At 37.6% G+C, this 22,163-nt stretch overlaps 2 protein-coding genes and 1 pseudogene across 2 annotated transcripts; 1 reads left to right on the top strand and 2 right to left on the bottom strand.

Annotated features, from left to right (window-relative positions):
* Window positions 1–1,696: 1,696 nt before the first annotated feature.
* On the bottom strand, window positions 1,697–1,795 carry LOC142167722 (small nucleolar RNA R71; annotated as a pseudogene).
* A 736-nt stretch (window positions 1,796–2,531) lies between these two features.
* Window positions 2,532–3,290, top strand: LOC142167002 (uncharacterized). The gene is made up of 2 exons (XM_075227151.1): window positions 2,532–2,912; window positions 3,093–3,290. Exons 1-2 carry the CDS (start codon window positions 2,532–2,534, stop codon window positions 3,288–3,290), a joined length of 579 nt encoding a protein of 192 aa, XP_075083252.1.
* Window positions 3,291–9,760: 6,470 nt separating this feature from the next.
* LOC107766578 (S-type anion channel SLAH4-like) lies at window positions 9,761–13,305 on the bottom strand. Its single transcript, XM_016585377.2, has 2 exons — window positions 12,300–13,305; window positions 9,761–10,349 (listed from the first exon to the last, which is right to left on the bottom strand). The coding sequence occupies exons 1-2, from the start codon at window positions 13,278–13,280 to the stop codon at window positions 10,068–10,070; spliced, it is 1,263 nt and encodes a 420-aa protein (XP_016440863.2). The 5' UTR covers window positions 13,281–13,305; the 3' UTR covers window positions 9,761–10,067.
* Between the last annotated feature and the right edge of the window lie 8,858 nt (window positions 13,306–22,163).

The following is a 22,163-nucleotide window of genomic DNA, read 5'->3' on the forward strand; positions in this document are numbered from 1 at the left end:
GTGTGGGGGAAATTTTCCCTAGGATTGTACCTCATATGATAATTGCGATGTGTTGAAAGTCATGTATGCGAGGTGACGAGTGTGTACACGGGATAAATGTGGAAAACTCTAATTTTAAATTGTGTAGATCTCTGTTATACATTAATTAAATTATTTTATCCGGTTATATTCATCATCATTGATCTATTTTTATACTTTAAATTTGCCTGACATTTTTCCTGCTAATTGCTTTACCTGTTTAGTTAAAACTTTGTTTCTTTTATTCTGTGCTCATTACTTGAAAGTTGAATTTATTAATTGAATTATTATTAATATGAAGTATTTGACATTTAAAATTTTGGTATTGAAGCAAGGTGTTAAATTTATGAAATATTATTTTGTTGAGTTATTCACTTCCGAATATGTTGTGAGATTTTGTATTCATTGTAATTGAGTCGTGACCTCCTTATTGTGGAAATAATGTTATTGTTGATTTATTTTGGTAAGTTGAAATATTTGTGCACTTGAGGTGCAAATTATGATATATTGTGATATTGATACGCATGCGGTGGTACAAGGTCTAGGTGTTGAAACGCATGCGGTGAGATAAGGGTGGCTTGATACGCGGGGCTAGTAGGTGAACTACTAGAAGTCCTGCGGTGTGATAAAGGTGCCTAAAATGCAGGATGCTATTTCGGGAAAATAGTTTCTTTAAAATTAAATGTGAAGGCTCCCGCGGTGATATAAGAAAATGAAATATTGTGAATTTATTTATGATTTGGGACTACGAGGCAGTACCTCGGGAGTGCCCTTGTTGATATTTCTTTATAGTTGCATTTTCCTTTGGTTATTTTGTGATTTTCCTTTAAAGTTATAAATTTCAGTTTTCCTTCCACTGGGTATTATTTGCCCTTATTCTGTGTAGTTAAATTGTGACATACTACTTACTTGAGTCATTCCCATTGTCATTTTATTATTATTATATTGTTAAACTTTTCACCTTGTCTTTCATTATTTTCAGTAGGGCCTGACCTGACCTCATCACTACTCTACCGAGGTTAAGCTTGGCACTTACTGGGTACCGATGTGGTGTACTCATACTACGCTTCTGCACATCGTTTTGTGCAGATCCAGGTACTTTCTATCAGTCCAGGCATCAGTGAACTAGCCGTACGCAGAGACTTCAAGGTATATCTGCTAGCGTCCGCAGACCTCGGAGTCCCCTTCTATCCTTATTATGTTGTTTTCCTTATTCTCTTTAGACTCTGATGTATAGAGACACTTAGAATAAATTCTTGGAAGCTTGTGACTTATCTCTACCGGGTTTTGGGAATTGTAATTTGTTTAATTTGCAGTACTTATTTAATTCAGCTGTTAAGGATTGAATTTCATATTTATATTTAGTTATTCTGTAAATTGTTAGGCTTACCTAGTCTTAGAGACTAGATGTCATCACGACATCCTACGGGGGGAATTTGTGGTCGTGACAAAAATGAACGAAGATCCAAACACACATCTGATGGACTTAGAAGAGATTATGAACATTTTTTAATATAATGAGGTGACACAAGATGCAGTGTATTTAAGGGCATTCCCTTTTTCACTTAAAGATGATGCGAAGTAGTGGCTTCGAAGCTTGCCAAATGGATCAATTAGAACATGGAAGGAAATGACCAGAAAATTTCTTGATAGATATTTCTCCTCACCCAAGACGGGCAAGTTTAGAAAATAAATCCATAACTTCTACCAGAAAGAGAATGAAACTATTTTTGAAGTATGGGAGAAGTTTAAGGAGATAGTTAGAAGGTGTCAACATAGAGGAATTGAACTTTGGATGCAACTCCAGGATTTTTGGGATGGATTGACACTGGTCTCGCGTAGAACTTTGAGCAATGCAGTTGGAGGCCCTTTTATGAAGAAGACTCCAGAGGAGATAGTTACAATTCTTGATGAATTATCCGAAGATGCCAATCAGTGGCCCTCTGAGAGTATGGAAAGAAGAAAATCAACTGGTGTTCACCAAGTTGATGTTACTACATCTGCGCAAGTACAACTTGATGTTATGGCTAAAGAAATACGGAAGCTAACTGTAGCTTCGATACAAAATGTACACCACACAGCATGTCATATATGTAGAAGAGGACACCCCACCCATGAGTGTCAAGCTTCAACTGAGGAAGTGAATGTTGTAGGAAACTATAATGCAATGGGTCAGAGGCACCCCTGCTTTTTATGGAGTTCACCTGGGGTACTGCAAATGCATGGCAACAAAACAACCTTAGATTCCAAGAACAAGGAGCTACAAGTTTTCAAAATAGCAGAGGCAGCAGAATCACTCTCCACTGTCGAATTAATCTAGCATGGAAGATCTTATGAAGACCTTTATTATCAAGACAGATGAGAGTCTTGATGCCCATGATGCAGTGATCAAAGAATTTAGTACATCTTTTCGAAGACTGGAAAAATAGGTTAGGCACTTAGCTACTCTAATGTCAGAGAGAGCTCCAGGAACACTTCTCGCTGTTACTGAGAGAAATCTATAAGAAATAGTGATGGTTGTAACTCTGAGAAGTGGGCAAGTGTTGAAAGATCCCACCACGATCCAAAATGAGGTGAACTTTGAAAAAGAAAGTGAGAAGAAGTTGAAGGGTGATGTTGACAAAAAGAATAAAGGCCCTATGAAAACTGAGAAAAAGAAGGAAGAAAATTCAATAAGGGCGGAACATGATGAGAGCAAGCATATGTCTGCGCTTCCTTTTACCCAAAATTTAAGTCGAGAAAAGCTGGACAAACAGTTTGAGAGATTTCTAGATGTGCTGAAACAGGTTCATGTAAACCTACCATTCACAGAAATGCTCTCACAAATGTCGGCTTATGCCAAGTTCTTGAAGGAGATTCTGACAAAGAATAGAAAAATAGAAGAGATCTCAGTGGTCAATCTCAAAGAGCATTGCAACGCAATTTTCCAAAAGAAACTCCCACAAAAGTGTGGAGATCTAGGGAGTTTTATCATACCTTGCTCTTTAGGCACTACTAATTTTGATAAGTCTCTATATGATTATGGTGCCTCAATTAATTTAATGCCTCTATCTATTTACATAAAACTGGAAAAGGAGATTGGAGAGATAAGGTCTACACCAATATCTTTACAGCTGACAGACCAAACGACTCTAATACCCGAGGGAATAGTTGAAGATGTCTTAGTTCGAGTAAATAAGTTTGTATTTCCTGTGGATTTCATAATGGTTAATATGAAAGAGAACAAGGAGATCCCCCCTCATCATAGGAAGGCCATTCCTAGCAACGGGTAGAGCAATATTAGATATACATGAGAGAAAACTCATGCTTAGAGTGGGCGAGGAGACTGTGGTTTTTGATATTATTGTAGAAACGAGAGTAAAAAGGGAGAAGCTAGCTGCTAGTGTTGTGTGGAAAGTGAAGGGCGAGAAAGAGAAGACTGCGGCGAGCGAAAAAGATAAGTGTGGGGTGTACCCCAAAAAGGCTAAGAAGAAGTTGTCCATGTGGATGTGTGCACTAGTTCGGGAGAGAAGAATGGAGCCCGACTTCGACTCAGACCCCGACTAGAGATTCAAGGAAGTTTCCTCTACCTTATGCATTTTAATTGTGTGTCATGGGGATATGCCACAACTTTTAGTGTGGGCTGGGGGATATATTTGTATGTATGTATGTTGTGTGTATATTAGTCTTAGTTTTGTATGTTAGTTTGTAGTAGTTTGATAGAAAAAAATGGAAAACCATAAAAAATTTAAAATTTTTGATTTTTCCCGACGATAGATATCATTCGACAAGTTTTTTGAGCGATTAAAGTCGAAGGAAAAAGACAAAAAAAAATTCTTTTGTTAGGTAGTGTATAAATTCCCCATTGATTTTTCTTTGTGCCGCGGTTCTTTTCCAAGGGTTTTGTTTGAACCTGGTGTAGTTAGTTTTTGATTTTGTAGAATAGTAGGAAACCTTGTGCTATGATTTGAAATGAAAGCAATATCTTTTGACTCTATCATGCCTTGAGAATAGTATGTGCTTTAGTTGTGATGCTTAGGCTCAGTTTCTGACTCTTGTATAAGCACCTTAAATTGTATGACCTTAACTTTGCCTAACTGCGTTAACTAGAGTGTCTTGATGAGTCTAATCCGGAGTGAGTTATGTGCCATGAGTGTGTAAGGTTTGTGTATTCTGTGCATTGTATTTGATGTCTAGAACTTGCCCCGTGTGTTTGCAAAGCAAAATAGTAGTTTTGTTCAGTCTTGAAAGTGATTTAGGCATTTCTTTGTTGAGCCAGATATATGTGTTTACCCACCAAATTATTATGTATGTTAGTTAACCCCATTTGAGCCTATAATCTTATTTCTTTGGCAACCACATTACAAGTCTTACCCACTTGTTTGAATTGACCATCTATTTGAACCATTTACCTCTCGTGAGCACTTAAAATTGTATGAACTTTGTAAAAGTTAAAGTGTGGGGTGGTTGATTTGGATTTTGAGTGGAAATATTGAAATAAGGAGAAATGTGCATTGTTGTGAAAAAGTATAAGCCACTTGAATTGAAAAAGAAGATGAAAAAAATAGTTTATATTTATTGATTATGGTAACTCTTGATGTATTTGTGCTTAAAGAATTTGGATGTTGACATATACGGATATGAAGGTGGAATTATGATTTGACATATGTATGGGGTTTAAAGATTAAGTATATGTATTAAAAGTACTTAGGGAGGTGTAGTTACTCTTATATCTAAATGTATCTTAACCATCCCGCAGCCTACATTACAACCAATTATAGTCCTACTTGATCCTTGACTGAATAAGCTCGATTAGTAGAGTAGTACACTACAGGCAAGCCTATGGTGGATCTTTTATGGCATATGAATATTATTCTGAGAGTGAGTGAATTCTTTCTATCTTGAATTCCTAATTATTCTTAACTTTTATTGTGTATGGAACTACTCTCTATTGTTGGGTGAGGGCACTTGATTAATGAAGGAAAGGTAATATCATTGACCTCTGTGTTAGAGTAAGTGAGCAGGTTGTAAAAAATGTGTGGTGATTTTGAGTCAAATCTTGAACCGAGAATATTACGGTGTTATGCTTAATCTGTTATATTATTCTTGGTATGATAAGTTAGGAGAGTTGTTTAAAAAGGTCGTGTCTATATGAAGTATAGTTTGATTGCTCGAGGACGAGCAATGGTTTAAGTGTGGGGTGTTGATGGTAGGCTATAATCTCGTGTTTTAGTCGCTTATTGTGCTCTAATTCACTGCACTTTACTTATGTTGAGCTTTAATTAGGCGAGTTTTGCACTTATTGTGTGTTTTATGCCCTGTAGGAGTGATTCCGAGCTATGTAGATGTTGTGTCATGAATTCATGCTATTTTGGAGCTTTGACGTCTGAGTAAAAGCCCAAGGGTTAAGTAAGGATCGTGTTCGGGAATCAACGGATGATAATGCACTTTAAGAACGTAACGAAGAATCGAGTAGGCATACTGTGCACTGTCCAGTAAAATGCACATAACTTTTCGCTCACAAATCCTTTTGGGCTCCACAATATATCGTTGGAAATTAAAAGGGCTATAACTTTCATGTTTTATGTTTTACCAAATTCCCAACTTACCACCCAGGTGCGCGACCAAGTGCGCGATCGCGCACTTGGGCGCTCACTTGGGGTAGAACAATGTGCAAAGTGTGCGACCAAGTGCGCGATCGTGCACCTGGGCGCGCACTTGGGGTATAAAAATATGTAAAATGTGCGACCAGGTGCGCGACCGCACATGTCCTGTCCGGGAAAAGTCCTATTTTACTAAGAAAATGGTAGTTTTGTCCGGGATTTGTTTTGGGGGCGGATTAAATACCCCAAAACACCATTTTTGACATACCTTAAATCTAGGGAAGCTTAGGAGAAGATGGATAAGCAAGAGCACAAGGATTTCATCCTTCCTTCCTCACTCAAATCCGGGTTTGGATTGTATTTATGTTTTCCTCTATTTTTATTTCATTTGTGAGGAACTTCTCCATGTCTATAGAGTAGAACCTTTTGGGTTTTGATGGATTTAGTGTATTGATGGTTGTTTGTGAATTATAACTCTATGTTTATGTATTTGAATTATTTTTGGAAGATTTAATTATTACATCTATGCTCACTTGTTCTTGTAATCGAAAAAGGCAAAACTTGTAATATATTTGCACTATATTGTTGGTTGAGTTCATAGATTCTTCTAAGTAATCGAAATAGGCTATTTGAATCCTTGATTAAACCTAGTTAGGAGGATAATCAAAAGAGGTTCTCCTAAAGACCAATCCATTACGAATTCTTGCATATCTTCACCGAGCTTAAATTTATTCATATTGTGAGGTTGAGACTTAATCGAGAGATGAGTTTCTACTAAACAATTGTACTGATAATTAAGTGAATTTGAGAGAATCACTTGAACATTAAAAGTGAATTATCTAGAGTTAGATCCCGAACAATTATCTTGCACCTATCCTATCAACCCATATTTTCTCCCATTGATAACTCCCTTGCTTACATATGTTGTGATTGTCATTAGTCATTAGTTAAATTTTGTTATTAATCATATAAATCTCAACTGTTGATCCTCCTAGATAGTTATCTATCTATAAACTACGAGAATAATATTTAAATCCAATCCCTGTGGATACGATATCATACTATACTATCTTTGACTAGCGAATACAATTTAAGTGAGTGTTTTGGTGCCGTTGACCTCCAACTGACCAAGCCAGGAAAAGTCCTCCAACACGGCCATGTCCATGCCATCAAAGAACGTATTGAGGGCATCATCTGGGCCCGACACAGTCTTGTTTGATTTCTCTTGCCTGTTTGGACCTCTTCGAGCATGGACTCAGTATAGGATGGCGTCTCTACAATGTCGATGACACCAGCTACCTTCTTCAGAACGAGAGCGGCTTCTCGAGGGGACCACAACCTCTGTCTCTCCCTCTAGTTACCGATCTAGAGGGGGATCGACATCGTACTCACTTTTCTCGGTCGCAACCTGCTCCTCCTCGTTGAGGGTCGACTCATGAGCAATAAACTTTAGGTCATCATCCTCGGGGTAATCTCTGAGCCGGTAGAGGGAATCAAAATCCGGTACCCTGGACTTGGTGCTCCTTTTGTTTTTTCAGATCCAGGTGACCACCCTTTTCTTCCTCACCTCAGCATCCGGGGAACCCGAGGACATCCTTTTCTTTTTTTTTATCCTCCTTTGCAGTGGCCCCGAGCTGCCCCAAAGTGGAGGGTTTAGCAAGTGTAGATGGATCCTTGTCCTTATTTAATAGCCTGAGCTCGATGGTCTTGGGCAAATATGTGAGAAAGAAGAAGACTTAGCGAGCTATAAGTCAGATGTATGGATGTCATCATTCGGAAAGTGCCTCACTATGGGAACGGACCTCCTACTTGCCCTTCGAGAGCTTGCGCCATGTGCGTTCGGAATAGGGCATCTATTTACAAATTTCCTCGATCCACTCCTTGAAATGGGGGATTGCATTAGAAACCCGGGCAACCTCTGCACAATGACAAACACATGCAATTAGAAAGAGAATAAAAAGGAACGCAAAATACCCAAGAAGGAAAACACTTACGGGATGCATTCCACTTTTCTGGGAACGGTAGAAATTCGGAGGGGATGAGGTCTTCGGTCTTCACCCAAATGAACCTTCCCTACCAACCTCGATCTAGATCCTCATCGATGCTCGAGAATGGATCTTTGCTTTATCGGCGAACAAGCTTGATCACCCCCCCCTCGAAATATTCGAGGATTATATAGACGAAGCAGATGGTCGAGGGTAAACCGAGGTGCTTCGATGTTGTTTACAAAGTGTCGAAGGAGGATTACGATCTTGTAAAAGGACGGGTGAATCTGTCCAAGGCAGACCTCAAACCTTTTACAGAAGTCGAGGACTATGGGGTCCATCGGGGCGAGCGTGAAGGGGTAAGTCTACCCCTCCACGTAAGTGGTGATGTCTTCGTTGGGCCTGGGAATGACCACCTCCTTGCCCTCCTAGTTATAGTCTACATGGATTATGGGTAGTGTTTTCTTAGTAACAGAGCATATGTACTTCCATACTCCTTCGCCTCGGTCATGTTGATTGGAAGCCTTCTCCACGTTAAAGTCACTCCCATTGAAGCAGCCCCCGGGTACGAAGCTCTTCAAGGGAGGCTCATGGGCCACCTAGGGAATGGCTACATCGGCATATGTGGCCGGGTTAGAAGACGAAGGGGTAGTTTTTTGAGGCACGAATTTGAAAGTTTTTGCCATTAAGTTCTGGGAATATGAAGATTTGAGGAAAATCTATGAAGGTTTGAAGATGGGATGAAGATGTGAAAGTCTAGGTTGAAGATTCAAAGAAAATCTATGAAGACCTGAAGATGGGATGGAGATATTAAGGTCTAAGGAGCAATGTGTGAAAATTTGCAGAAGTCAAAGGCAAGTAGAAAATTCGAGGGTAAATTCAAGAGTGCTGGAATCGAAAAAATGGGGAAGTAAAACGGGGGGGCATGGCTTTTATTGAGGAGAACAGTCAATGCGCGACGTTTCGCATTCGAATGCAGTCGACCGACGACTGACACATATCCGAAGTTAGAGCAACGCGACTGATGGGACATTTCGTTGACCCAGCAACCCAGTTGTAACGTATGAGGGAAGGAACCGGGGATCATTTATCGCTTCCCATCGTTTCAATAAACCTATTCTCCGGAAAAATAGGGGACTATATGTATGCGGGTAAAATCAGTGGCAATGTCTAGCCGGATTCCCTGATGAGAGAACGAAGGGGGAGCCCGAGCCCAATTTTTGCAGCCAAGGTCAAAGACTCTTCGTATCAAGACTCAAGAAGGGTGAACGGTATATCCGACATTGGGCATGGGAAAGCGACGTGCTCGGTTTGAGTGTAAGTTCTAGACATCAGGAGACACATTGAACGGTTATGTATGACGGATAGAGGGCTGTGACACCTGCCCTCACCGGATATCATGGCGGGAATCTTGCTCGATGTCGATTATGGATCAACGATTATTGGAAAAAGGAGATTTTTACCTTTTTTATACTTTTACTAGGGTTGAAACTCCCCCAACTATATAAAGGGGAAGTTTTCCTTTAGTCTGACACATTGTAATAAGCAATTCAAGGCAATAAAAGTTTATTTTTATCTTCTAGCTATTGTTAAGAACTTTGCTCACTTATTCTGTTCTACATTCACGACTAGGCTCGAACCGAGAGCCCAATCGAGGACGAAGTCGTTGTTCATTCTAAGATCAAGCTTAATCATAACATTGTGACTGGTTTGTTTGTTTATTTTGCTTTTAATTCATTTATCTATTATTCTTAATTATTCGTGTTGAATTAAGCTACACATCTTTAAAATCGTGTATAAATTTAATTGTTACTTAATTTTGGGTAAACAAGTACATTTGATACTCTTACCCATCAAACCTCTTTTATGTTTTAGCTGAGTTATTATTTGTTTACTATCTGCCTCGTTCAACAATGTTACAGCTAATATCTGCAACAAACAAATTAGGTCCGTTCAACAGAGCAAAAGAACATAAATAACTAAAAATATCAAACTCAGTTACCTAATAGTTGGCTATAGCGACAGTGATTTGTTATTTATCTTTAGACAGAAGTTGGTTCACTGAAAACATGGACATATCTCATACGTCACACATATGTTAATTAATTGATTAATTGAATATAATTAATAAGAAGATCGCTAGATCTTAGACAAAGATGAGAACTAACCAAAAAATAAAATACAATATGAACTTTATTAAAATCACTATAAAGTAATACATGGGAACCTAAATAATATTTGCATACAAGTATAACCTGACAACTATAGACTAGTTATAGCAAGTAGACAATGTAATGACTGCTAGCTACCAGCCATAAGCTTATACAATTAATATAAAATATAGGATAGACTCATAGAAAGACTCCTGCTGCCCTGTGCCAGAGACCATTAAACTCAGTAACAGTCTGATAGCGAATGGGACGCGTTTACCGTCTTTTACCTACTTTACTGTATTAATTTAAAATTTTGAATACGTCTCTGATCAAATAATTCGAGAAGACTGTTTGGGTAGCTTGGAAGTGAGAGAAGGATCTTCATCTGGTAAGAGCATTTTAGAGTAGAGAGCAGTAGATAACAAGAGGGCAATAATGACAAGAACAGATAGAGATGAAAGAATGAGCATTATGGTATGTGACACTTTTCCTTTGACCTCTTTTGCATATCTTGTGGAAGCCAAAGCTAATAGTGTTACTGGATATGAGTATGCCCACCATGCTACGTTGAATTTTCTCATTGATTTCTTGAAGAGAGTTGGCCTGCATATCTAAAAATTCAAAGAAGCAAAAAAACAACAAAATTAGTCAATTTCCTAATTGGAAGATTGAAGGATTATACTCTATATAGATGTCTTTCAACCGTTTAAACTAAAAATAATCGGAAAATATATAATATATATGTATAAGACGTGTGAAAATATGTATATTTAGTGTATAATTTATGTATAGACTAAAAAATATAATTAAAATATTCGTCTGGTTATTTGTATAAAAATTCCAAAAAAGAGATTATTGAAAAAAAAAAAAAGGAAGAGAAATTATGGGCTGGTCGATCTAGTAGAGTGACAAGTGAGAGTCGTCTTGATCACGGCATGTACGGCTCGTACAAGAAGACAATACTTAAATAGCAGCCAATAACATGAATATTTTATATATATAAAGACAAAAATATTGAAAGAAACATGAATAGCAAGCTAATTCTATCATAAAATAATAGGATGTAGCGAAAGAATATTAAATTCTACACTACACATACGTAGACTTGAAGACAAAGTGGTTGTGAAGTCAATTTCACCTATTCCACATGAAACGTAACAGAAAATTCCAAAACTTATAGAGGAAATCTTGAAATAATAGGGGAAAAAAAAGAAGATAAAGTCGATATTCATCAACTTTTCAAGATTATTGTAAGTGGAGGATGACTCTTCTAATCTTATATTTAATTATATATTGGTAATGTAAAAAAATATAATGTCAGTGTGTTGACGTGAGGCGATTTAGTTTTGATAATCGACAAAGGAACACATGCATGAATCAGGTCTATGGACAGTGTACATAAGTGACGGACAGAATCAAGAAAATGGCATGCACATGAAAGGGATAAGTATAAGTGATTATATCTGATATTCCCTGAACGGAAAGGTTGCTTGATAAAGAGCATGACTCCTTACTTGAAGAGAACTCTATCCAAGATAAGGAAAGAGTTAGAACTTGATGATGACTAGAACTCTTCCACAGGAAGAGTAAAGCATTAAAACTCTAGTTAATCCTTATTCTACTAACTCTATAAATATCAGTTGTCTTCTCTTTTACAGGTGACGCACAAACGCTGAAGTTAAACGTGAGTTGAGAGCAAAATAGCAAGGCATTTTGCAAGCAATTCCTGTGTGATTCAAGCGTGCGAACCTATAGAAGAACCAGTTCCAAATGTCTGTCTTTTATTCTAGTTTCATTGTAGTAGGGCTTTTGAGTTGTTCCTTTCAGCTTTATCTAGAAGCAATTGTACTAGGTACTTTGAGTGTAGTATTCAAGTTAGAGTTAACTTGAAGTTGTCGCAACAGCTAGAGGCTGGTTGCCAAAAAGGTTAGAGGTAATCCTTAGGTTTACAAAGAGTTTTGTAAATGTTGTTTTTGGCTCAAAGATTTAGTGAAGTGTTGGGAAAAATCCTACTGGATAGTAGAATCACCCCCAGTGCACGCAAAATTTGAACACCACACAAATCACTCTCCCCTCTTATGTGGTATTGAAATATAAAACATCATGTTGTAATTTAACATAGTATAACATGTTTTATGCTATATTTTTAAGTAATTTAGTTTCACTAATTTAGAGTTTAACTTTTACCTTCCGAAAAAATTTTGCACTATCAAGTCATTTATATGATAACTAAAAATACTTTTATTCATAATAGGTAAGATTTAACTGTTATGTACGTGCCAAAAAATTATTGTATTTATCATGTTGTATCAGCTAATCTATTTTTTTTTAGGACCAAATTCCTTCAAGTTACTTTTTACATATTTTGACAATATAAAAACAATTTTGTGCTGTCGATCTAAAGAAGTTACGTACATTTTAATTACTCTTGCGGGAAAAATGCGCTTATTTTGAAACCTAAGCGCTAGAGTCAAGACCCCAGTTAAACCCGTACCTAAATACTTCCAAAAAGATTAAAAAGAACACTAATTTCGAAGCCAGATTTTTAAATGCAACGTTACCAGTGTCGTAAAGAGGAAGAGCGAGAGAAAGAAAAGCATCTTTGAAGCAGTGTCAAAGCTTCCAGTAATTGATGCCCAAGCCAAGCTAGCCATACTTGGAGCTGCAAAAAACAAGAAGAAAACTGGTCGCAACATAGCCGGAAGCCGATCACTTCCTGATAATCTCTGATATAACGTCACAAAAAGCACCAAATAATGAACCATCCCCAATGAAAATAAGCAAACAGAAACCTCTTGCCAGCCCATTTTAGCCGCGGCTCGAGCCCCGACTAAGTTCCCAATGACCGATAAATTGCTGGTCGGATTAGCCGCGGCTGTTAAAAGTCTCTTCCCCTTAGTAAACCATTGTCCATAAATTTTCACATCCAAAACTATGACCGGAACTGCAAAAACCCACCAAAGAGCTTTAAAACCAACGTGTTTTGGTGCTATAAAAGGGTGGGATTCAAGTAATATAAGCCAAGAAATCCAAGGGGCAAAAAGGTAATTGACTCCAACGTGGTGCAAGAACTCTCCCTTAACCAAATTAAATCGAAAGAAGCACTTCAAGAGGTAGAGTAAAGAAAGAAAAACTAGAACCAATAGTGCAAATGACCATAGGAAAATTAGAACGGGACGATAGATCATTTGAGGCACGTGATGTAAGAATTTTGTTTCATTATTTGTTGGGTCAAGTAGTGTTTTCCATAATAAAGTTTCCCAACATAAAGATAGGCTTATTCTGAAATAGCCTGCATGTATCCTTTTTAGCATTAAGGATAACATGAATCTTAGTCCAATGAAAGCGAGAAGACCATAGTCATGGTCTTCTTGCTTTCCTGAAGAGGAAGATCGAGGCAACTCGATCATGTCTTCTCGCTTTCCAGAAGAGGAAGATCGAGGCAACTCGATCATAATATTGGTATCTGGTATTATAGTGTTTTGATTTTTCGTCTCTGTATTAGGTGTGTGAAAATCATCTAATGCAGGAGTGATTCTCATATTTGTAGGAGTTATGGAGTTTAATCTCCCGGTGAGAGATTTTTATAGCGGAGAGGGTGAGAATGGGACAAATGAAGAAGGATTAAAGAATGTGCAAATTGGGTTAGATGCGAAACGGAGACAAAAGAATTAATTAAAAGAATACCAAATCAAAAATTTCGCCTAATTCGTTGGAAGATGCCTGCAACCAGGTACAAATAGTGACAATTATATTTGAGTGGCAAGATTTATGTTGACTAAAAGAAAAGTGGTAAGAATATGAGTTTGCTTTCTATGCCAATGGTAAAAATCTTTTGCGTTGTTAGATTATTAAAAAAACGTAACTTTTTATAATAAAATTTAACTTATATATACGAACAATTGAATTTTTTTTACATAACTGACTGGTATATGTTTCAACATGTAGTAGCAGGTAATCATCGGCGGACCATGATTTGAAGGCGGCGAGGGCACATGAGCAAATTGCTCAACCAGTGGCCCTATCGAACTTTTGATCTTAAGGGTTTCAAGCAAAATATATGATTATTTTTAACATATATACACTTATATATTCAAAAACTTTGCCGAAGTTAATGGGGTCTGATACCCTTCTTCAAGCACTGGTTCGACTCTTTAGGTAACTAATGTGTTTTAACTTGTTATAGCTGGTTAAAATAATTTACATATTTTAACATATTATAACAGATAATATACCCTGTAAAAGATCTATTATGGATGATCGCCTATAATAACATTTAGGTGACTTTATACTGTAAAAGAGCTATTACACTATATGTGTATAGAAGTTGAATTTTTCATAATTGTAAAGTGATTTGATAATCTTGAAAAGAAGATAATTAGAATGCTATAATCAGTTAATTAGTAGTTGTACTATATACAGTAATAATGTAAAAAAAATTAGATTATCAATATATATAAATCCAATCCTGAGATCTATATATTCGAAACATGCTTATGATTTTGCATGAACATGTAATGCATCACGCAACCTTCGAGCTACTTCGTGAAATGTTGTTAGCTAAGAGTGCTAGCAGTACAAATTAATTTAATATGCATTATCTTATTCATGAAAGCGAAATATATATATCTTTGCGGAAAACATCTTGCAAGTAAATATTTTAATATTCCCTCCGTAATGTTAGTTTTGCTTTTTGAAAATCAAATATATCGTAATCGTCCTCAACATTTATGGTTTTTTAAAGTTCAACTTGCGCGCTACTAAAAAAAAAGGGAGAAAAATTGACTACCTAAACCGACCGATGTTGGTCGGTAATTGATAAAAATCATTCAAAAATTGACCGATTCATGGCGGTATGTAATCGTATGGTCGATAGAGCCAACCGGGATCAGTATTGTGGCAGGATACTGTTATGAACCCGAATTCACGATACAAAGTAAACGAGGGAAAGGATAGGTTTAATTCATAAACTCAAAGAGTCAATCATTACAATAATAGAAACTAGAACTAAGAAGGAGATTCAGAGAAGAAGGATAGAGAGAGCCGAGGGAGAACATAAAGAGATAGTCAGAGGAAGAAGCCAGAAGAACGGAGACGAGAGAGAAATAGAATTCTCAACAATAGGCATAATCCCAAAATCACTGACTTCTACTCTTTTTAATAGAATAGTTCTTGGGCTTACTACTCAAGCCGGATCCCAAATTAGTCTGACCATATTGCTTGTTCTCGGCCCAATAGCTATTTGTATGTTGATATCCTTATTGGGTTGTGGTTGATTCATAACAATATTCTCGTCCTCAATAAGATCCTTGTCCCCAAAAGGTTCAAGTCAAGAATAGTGATACTCACGAGCTCCCAACCAACTATATGAATACTAAGGCGTTCTTTGTGCCTAGAGGAAAATATAGGATCCAGTGCACGTTCAGTGAACCAATCTAAACCTTGTCCTTTGTGGCTCTCAGACATTAGCAGTGTTATCAACTTGAGCAGTGTTATCAACTTGAGTGCCATCATAACCTGCCCTGCATATCGACAAGATCTTGCTTGTCTTCTTCGCGAAGCAGTTAGCGAAGAGCAAAATGAGTGAACCAAGGCAAACTTTCCAGAAGCAAATCCCCACAAAAGCACCCCATGTAATGTGATCAGCAACCCATCAATTTGCCTCAAGCACCTTAGTATCCTTTCTTTAGTAACCTTTAGATCCTTCAGGATATGTTCTTTTGAGTAGTGGATAGCAAGGATGGTATTGTACAACACTTCTTTTGGAACTAGCCCTTTGTGAGATATGTTTGTCAACACACACTCAACTTCATCATATTACGTAAATTTCAGCGGAATAAGTATCCTATACATGACAGTTCTTGAAATTTTACCATTTAATCTAATTGTTTCCTTCAAAATGAGTCTCTCGTCTAGATTATCATTCTTACAAAGCCCATGAATGAGGGTAGTATAAGAGACAATAGGATGACATGTACTTGTAATTGAACTTACTCTCAGGTATTGTGTAGTTTCCACATAAAAGCCATGCGAAAGCTCTACTAGGCTTGAATCCCCATTGACCTTCTTCACACAAAGCTTATCAACCACCTCGACCACATACCTGGAAGCAATACGTGCGCTAATGTGTAGAATGAATAAGGATGTTTGGCTAGCTCGTTGTTTATCATTAGCACTAGGATGTCGTTGCCCTATCTTGTTCATGGTTGAAGAACAACTATTCAAGTCTAGTGCAAATATAAAATTAATAGAATATCCAAAAGTATTACAGAAGATATGTGGGGAACCAAACGTTTGGTTTGAGGTGGCCACAAGATCTGCAATGGTGGACGATGACCTCAAAGTTCAGCTGGTACCCATGTCAAGGCATTTGTTGATGAGTATAAGCCAAAACAAGAAAAATCTGCCACTTGTGAATCAACATTGTCACCTTTAATTGCGCTCACCGGTATATCACTAATCTCTAAATCAAAATTTATATTTTCAATTATTTCACTGATATAGAAATTCACACACCATTGTCGTCCGGGATCCCACACTTTAATCATAGAGTAAGAAGATACAAATGAACAAAAATTTCCAGTAGTGACTAGCAGTAGTAATGCCTTACTCTTCGGAGTCCGAAAATTCTCCTTATGTATTATGGAAACTAGTGCACCACCAGTCCATGGATTGCGGTCCCCCAATGCGAAAGTTCCAACAACTTGTTCAACTAGGGATACTACAGGCTCTCGGCCACCACAAGGAAATGGACAAGCAAGTCGAATAGATCTCGCACTGGAAGGTGAGACTACCAACTCACTGGTATCAAGAGAAAGCAGACATGATTCTATGATACCATCACCATCCACATAAAGTTTATCGTCCATCAAAATTATCTTCTTACTACCATAAGGTAAAATAGCATAGCCATTTAAGAGTATGCAACTAAAAAAATACAAGTCGAAAATCACATAATGATGGTTGCTTAATTATTAATGCGAACTCTTCATCCCATGCTGGTTTTTCATAACCAACAAACAGAATTTCGTCAGGAACATATCGCGCAATATTTGAGACCTCGCTAGCCATCATGAACTTCTTATCAAAAAAATTCCACAAACATGGACGCATATGAATGTGAAGCGATATGACATTTTCAAATGGATGTGCAACTTTAGCAGGGCTCGCAATCTCTTTCGGCACTATATCATCTCCGCTAGCAAAAGGTACCAAAAAATTGGTTGCGGCATCAGTTGGAGAGATATAGTTCTTGTCAATGGTTCGTTTGGGATTTTTATCAAGATACACGACATCAAAGGACTCAATACCAAATTTAGTTTCACCAAACAGCTCCCAATAATATAAATTTGCAAATAAATAACTCAATTATTTTCTAATTGCTTTAAATAATGTAGGTGCATATGATAGAGAACTTAAATGAATATGCAGAAGAGATGCACACCCTGAAGAAATGATAAATTCCTGCCCTGTGTCAAACCACTTGGCTACATAACTAGAATTTGACAATCCAATATCCCTTGCATCCGTAGCCCAACTACTAGAGTGTTGTACCAATGAAAGTACTTGACTGGAAAATGCTAACGTGTCTGCCAACGGTCAATTGATTCCAGTAGTTATCACGATCCTAGTTTTAACCTTATACTCACGTACAGCAAAAGAAATCATAAATGAATTCGTATCGACAATTTGACTAGGCAACCGACATGTATCTTTTTGGAAATTTTCAGCAAGCACCATGTCTTCCTCTGAGTCGCCATAATCCAAATCAGAGTCATCAGTAAGTACCTTGGAGCAGCAGTTATGCGGAATTTTGTCGAACACTTGGCCTTCCTCTATGAATTCCTCTTTCTCAGTCAACGGTATATTATCATCTTTGAGCTACTGTAGTATTTCCCTGTTAGTTTCAGCTGTTGTTGTTTCATCTTGGGCGGTGTCCAGCATTTCCTTGAACACCTTGTATGCCACGTTGATGTTATTGTTGTTCGAGTGCTTATTCCAATACTGAGGCGAGGGTGAAGTGCTAATGTTGCACCATGATTGTCACCACCTGAAATTCTCGCCTTCGGACCGTGATGGCGCCTAACATTTCACTTGCTAGGCAAGCCAACGTTAGAATAATATTATCCATTTTAAAATAATTTTTAAAATTTATTAATAACAAAGAATTAAATGCGAAAGTAAAGTCTGAAATGTAGTGAATAATCCATAAAATAACGGTGTCTAAATATCATCCCAGAGTTGGTGTCACAAGTGCACGAGCTTCTAGAATAATACAAATAAAGGTTTGAATAAAGTAAAGCTATCTCGAAACAAACACAAAGCTAAAGTAAAGAAGATGGGGAACTTCAGAACTGCGGACGCCGTGCAATTATACCTCAACTCTCCTCTGGTAGCTGAAATCCGACCAAGTCTATGGTGCGTCGCTGGGACGAACTTCGAAATCTGCACAAGGAGTGCAGAATGTAGTATCAGTATAACCAACCCCATGTACCGGTAAATGTTGAGCCTAACCTCGACGAAGTAGTGACGAGACTAGGGCGGGTCACTTACATTAACCTGTACGCAATATTAGTAACAACAATAAATAATAGAAATAAACCAGGTAACTCATTTATAATAGTTGAAGCCAACCCAACAGTCATAACTAATTATTATTTCAACCAATTTCCGTTGCAGCGTGAATACCTCTCCCACAATATATTCATTTTCAATCCTCCAATATAATTATTTTAATCAAGTATATATATAGACTTTTAGATAAGTCTGTTGCGGCGTGCAATCCGATCCCCCAATATGGACTTTTAATAAGTTTATTATGGCGTGTAATCCGATCCCCCAATATGGACTTTTTAATAAGTCTATTACGGCATGCAATTCGATCCCCCAATATAGACTTTTTAATAAGTCTATTGCGGCGTGAAATCCAATCCCCCATTATATATATATTTCGTGCAACCCGTTCCCCCAGTATAACTTTAAACAACTCTTAAATGTAATAAAAATTACTCCACGTCCAATGACAAACTATTAAACATCAAGGTACACAATAATTATAATTTATTTATGAACAAACAATGACAATTAGCAATTAATTATGAATATCGTGGAGAAAATAAGCAATTTAATATTTAGTATGCTAAATATCAAATAACAATTAAGACACATAAATCATATAACATGTAACAATTATTGCAGGATTTCAAGAATTAATATTTGACAAAGAATAAGAGAGATACAATTATTATAAAAATTAATTCATGATTTAAAATGATTTATGATTTTTCAAGTAATTATGCAAATAATTAATTTGACGACGTATAGACACTCGTCGCCTCGCTTATACGTCGTTCACATGCATTTCATATAACAAATAGTTTAAGGGTTCTATTCCCTCAAGTCAAGGTTAACCACGACACTTACCTCGCTTTGTAAATTTTAATAAATTATTCGACCACAATTTTTCCTTTTGAATTTGTCTCCAAAAGCGTCAAATCTATTCGCAAACAATTCGATATACTCAATACGAATCATAGAAATTTATTCCATATGAATTTATTAATTTTCCGGATAAAAATCCAAAATTTATTAAAATATTTGACATTAGGACCCACGTCTCAAATCCCGAAAAAATTGGTGAAATCCGACCACCCGTTCCGCTACGAGTTCAACCATACAAAAATTATCCAATTCCGATGTCAAATGGACCTTCAAATCTTAAATTTTTATTTTTGGATTTCTTTCATAAATTCACGGATTCATGATGTAAATGAGTATGGAATCATGAAATATAATCAATATAGGATAAGGAACACTTACCCCAATATTTTTCCATGAAAATCGCCCAGGAATCGCCTTACCCGAGCTCATAAATTAGAAATGGTTGAAAATGGGTCGAAATCCCATTTTTAGAACTTAAGTTTTGTTTTTCATATTTTTACTCATCGCGATCGCGGAAATTCGTTCGCGATCGCGTAGAACAACTTTTGCCCAGGTTCATTTTACTCTTCGCGATCGCGAAGCATATTTTGGCTGCCCAGCTTTTTGCTCTACGCGAACGCGTAAGGGCTTATGCGAATGCGAAGCACAGCTTCTCAGCCTTTCACGATCGTGAATGACCTTGTGCGATCGTATAGCACAAACTTTGTGCTTCAGCTTCTGCCTCATTCCTTCTATGCGAACGCGACCTCAGTCATGCGTTCGCGAAGCATAGCCTCATTCAAGTACGCAATCGCGTCCCTTCCTTTGTGATCGCATAGAACAACATATCCCTGCCCCAAATAAGCTTACGCGATCGCGGATGGACCTATGTGATCGCGTATAAGGAAACCAGAAGAAGGTAGCAGCAGATATCAGCAATCTCACCAAGGCTAAAAATGATCTGTTAACCATCCGACATTACCCCGAGCCCTCGGGGCTCCAAATCAAACATGCACCCAAGTCCTAAAATATCATACGAACTTGCTCGCGCGATCAAATCGCAAAAATAACACCTAGAACTACGAATGAGCACCAAATCAAATGAAATTTCAAGAAAATTTTAAAACTTATATTTTCACAATCGGACGTCCGAATCACGTCAAATCAAGTCAGTTTTTCGCAAAATTCGCCAGACAAGTCATAAATATTATAGTGGACTTATACCAGGCTCCGAAACCAAAAATACGGACCCGGTGTCAATAAATCCAACATCAGTAAATTCTTAAAAATCATTAAGCTTTCAAACTTTTAATTTTTTATCAAAATTCTATATCTCGTGCTAGGGACCTCGGGATTCGATTTTGGGCATACGCCCAAGTCCCAAATCACGATACGGACCTGCCGGAATTGTTAAAATACTGATCCGAGTCTGTTTGCTCAAAATGTTGACCAAAGTCAACTCAATTGAGTTTTAAAGTTTTATTTCATATTTTAATCCATTTTTCACACAAAACCTTTCCGAAAATTTTTTATGGACTACGCACGCAAGTCGAGGAGTGATAAATAGTGCTTTTCGAGGTCTTAGAATACAGAATTACTTATTAAATTTAAAGATGACACTTTGGGTCATCACATTCTCCACCTCTAAAACACATGTTCGTCCTCGAACGGAGTTAGAAAAAGTACCTGAATTGGAGAAAAGGTGTGGATATTTACTCTGCATGTCCGACTCGGACTCCCAGGTAGATGCCTCTACCGGCTGACCTCTCAATTGCACCCAAACTGAAGGATAACTTTTAGACCTCAACTGTCGGACCTGCCGAGCTAGAATAGCCACCGGCTCCTCCTCGTAAGTCAAATCTTTGTCCAATTGGACTGAGCTGAAATCTAAAACATGGGACGGATCACCATGATATTTTCGGAGCATAGACACATGGAACACCGGATGAACCACTGATAAACTAGGTGGTAATGCAAGTATGTAGGCTACTTCGCCCACCCTTTCAAGAATTTCAAAGGGTCCAATATACTTGGGGCTCAACTTGCCCTTCTTTTCGAACCTCATTACACCTTTCATAAGTGAAACCCGGAGTAATATTCTTTCTCCAACCATGAATGCAATATCACAAACTTTACGGTCGGCATAACTCTTTTTCCTAGACTGAGTTGTACGAAGTCGATCCTGAATAACTTTGACCTTATCCAAAGCATCATGTACCAAATCGGTACCCAACAACCGAGCCTCTCCCGGTTCAAACCAACCAATTGGCGATGGGCATCGCCTTCCATATAATGCCTCATATGGAGCCATCTAAATGCTCGACTGGTAGCTATTATTATAAGCAAACTCAGCAAGTGGCAAGAATTGATCCCAAGAACCTCCAAAGTCTATAACACAAGCATGAAGCATATCTTCCAATATCTGAATGGTGTGCTTTGACTGTATGTCTATCTGTGGATGAAATATTGTACTCAACTCAACCCGCGTGCCTAACTCACGTTGTACAACCCTCCAGAAGTGTAAGGTAAACTGCGTACCTCGATCTAAAATAATAGACACGGGCACACCGTGAAGGCGGACAATCTCACGAATGTAAATTTTAGCTAACCTTTCTGAAGAATAGGTAACTGCCACTGGAATGAAATGTGCTGACTTGGTCAACCTGTCCACAATGACCCAAACTGCGTCAAATTTTCTCTGAGTCCGTGGGAGCCCAACAACAAAATCCATAGTGATACGCTCCCACTTCCACTCAGGAATTTCTAACTTCTGAAGTAAACCACTATTGCAGCCAAACGCACACGCAAGTATACGTGGTCGTCAAGTAATAAAGTGACTAAAAGTCGGATGTCGAACCCACGAGGACTTGTGATTAACTATTAACTAAATTAGACTATCCTAATTATCTAAACAAGAATTAAATCTAAAAATATTTTATTCTAAACTAATTAAATAAGAAAAATATAAATAATAAACTTTGAACAGAGAGAGAGCAGATTTTAAT

Source organism: Nicotiana tabacum, chromosome 12 (assembly GCF_000715075.1).
Source record: "Nicotiana tabacum cultivar K326 chromosome 12, ASM71507v2, whole genome shotgun sequence".
In the NCBI taxonomy this organism is placed as follows: domain Eukaryota; kingdom Viridiplantae; phylum Streptophyta; class Magnoliopsida; order Solanales; family Solanaceae; genus Nicotiana; species Nicotiana tabacum.

Excerpts from the sequence above, each read along its gene's own strand:
- LOC107766578 (XM_016585377.2), bottom strand. The coding sequence starts at position 13,280 with ATGAGAATCACTCCTGCATTAGATGATTTTCACACACCTAATACAGAG. Across the intron at positions 10,350-12,299 it reads TCTTCCTCTTTACGACACTG|ATATGCAGGCCAACTCTCTT; the intron begins GTAACGTTGCAT and ends TTGAATTTTTAG.
- LOC142167002 (XM_075227151.1), top strand. The coding sequence starts at position 2,532 with ATGGTTGTAACTCTGAGAAGTGGGCAAGTGTTGAAAGATCCCACCACG. Across the intron at positions 2,913-3,092 it reads AAATAGAAGAGATCTCAGTG|GAGATTGGAGAGATAAGGTC; the intron begins GTCAATCTCAAA and ends AAACTGGAAAAG.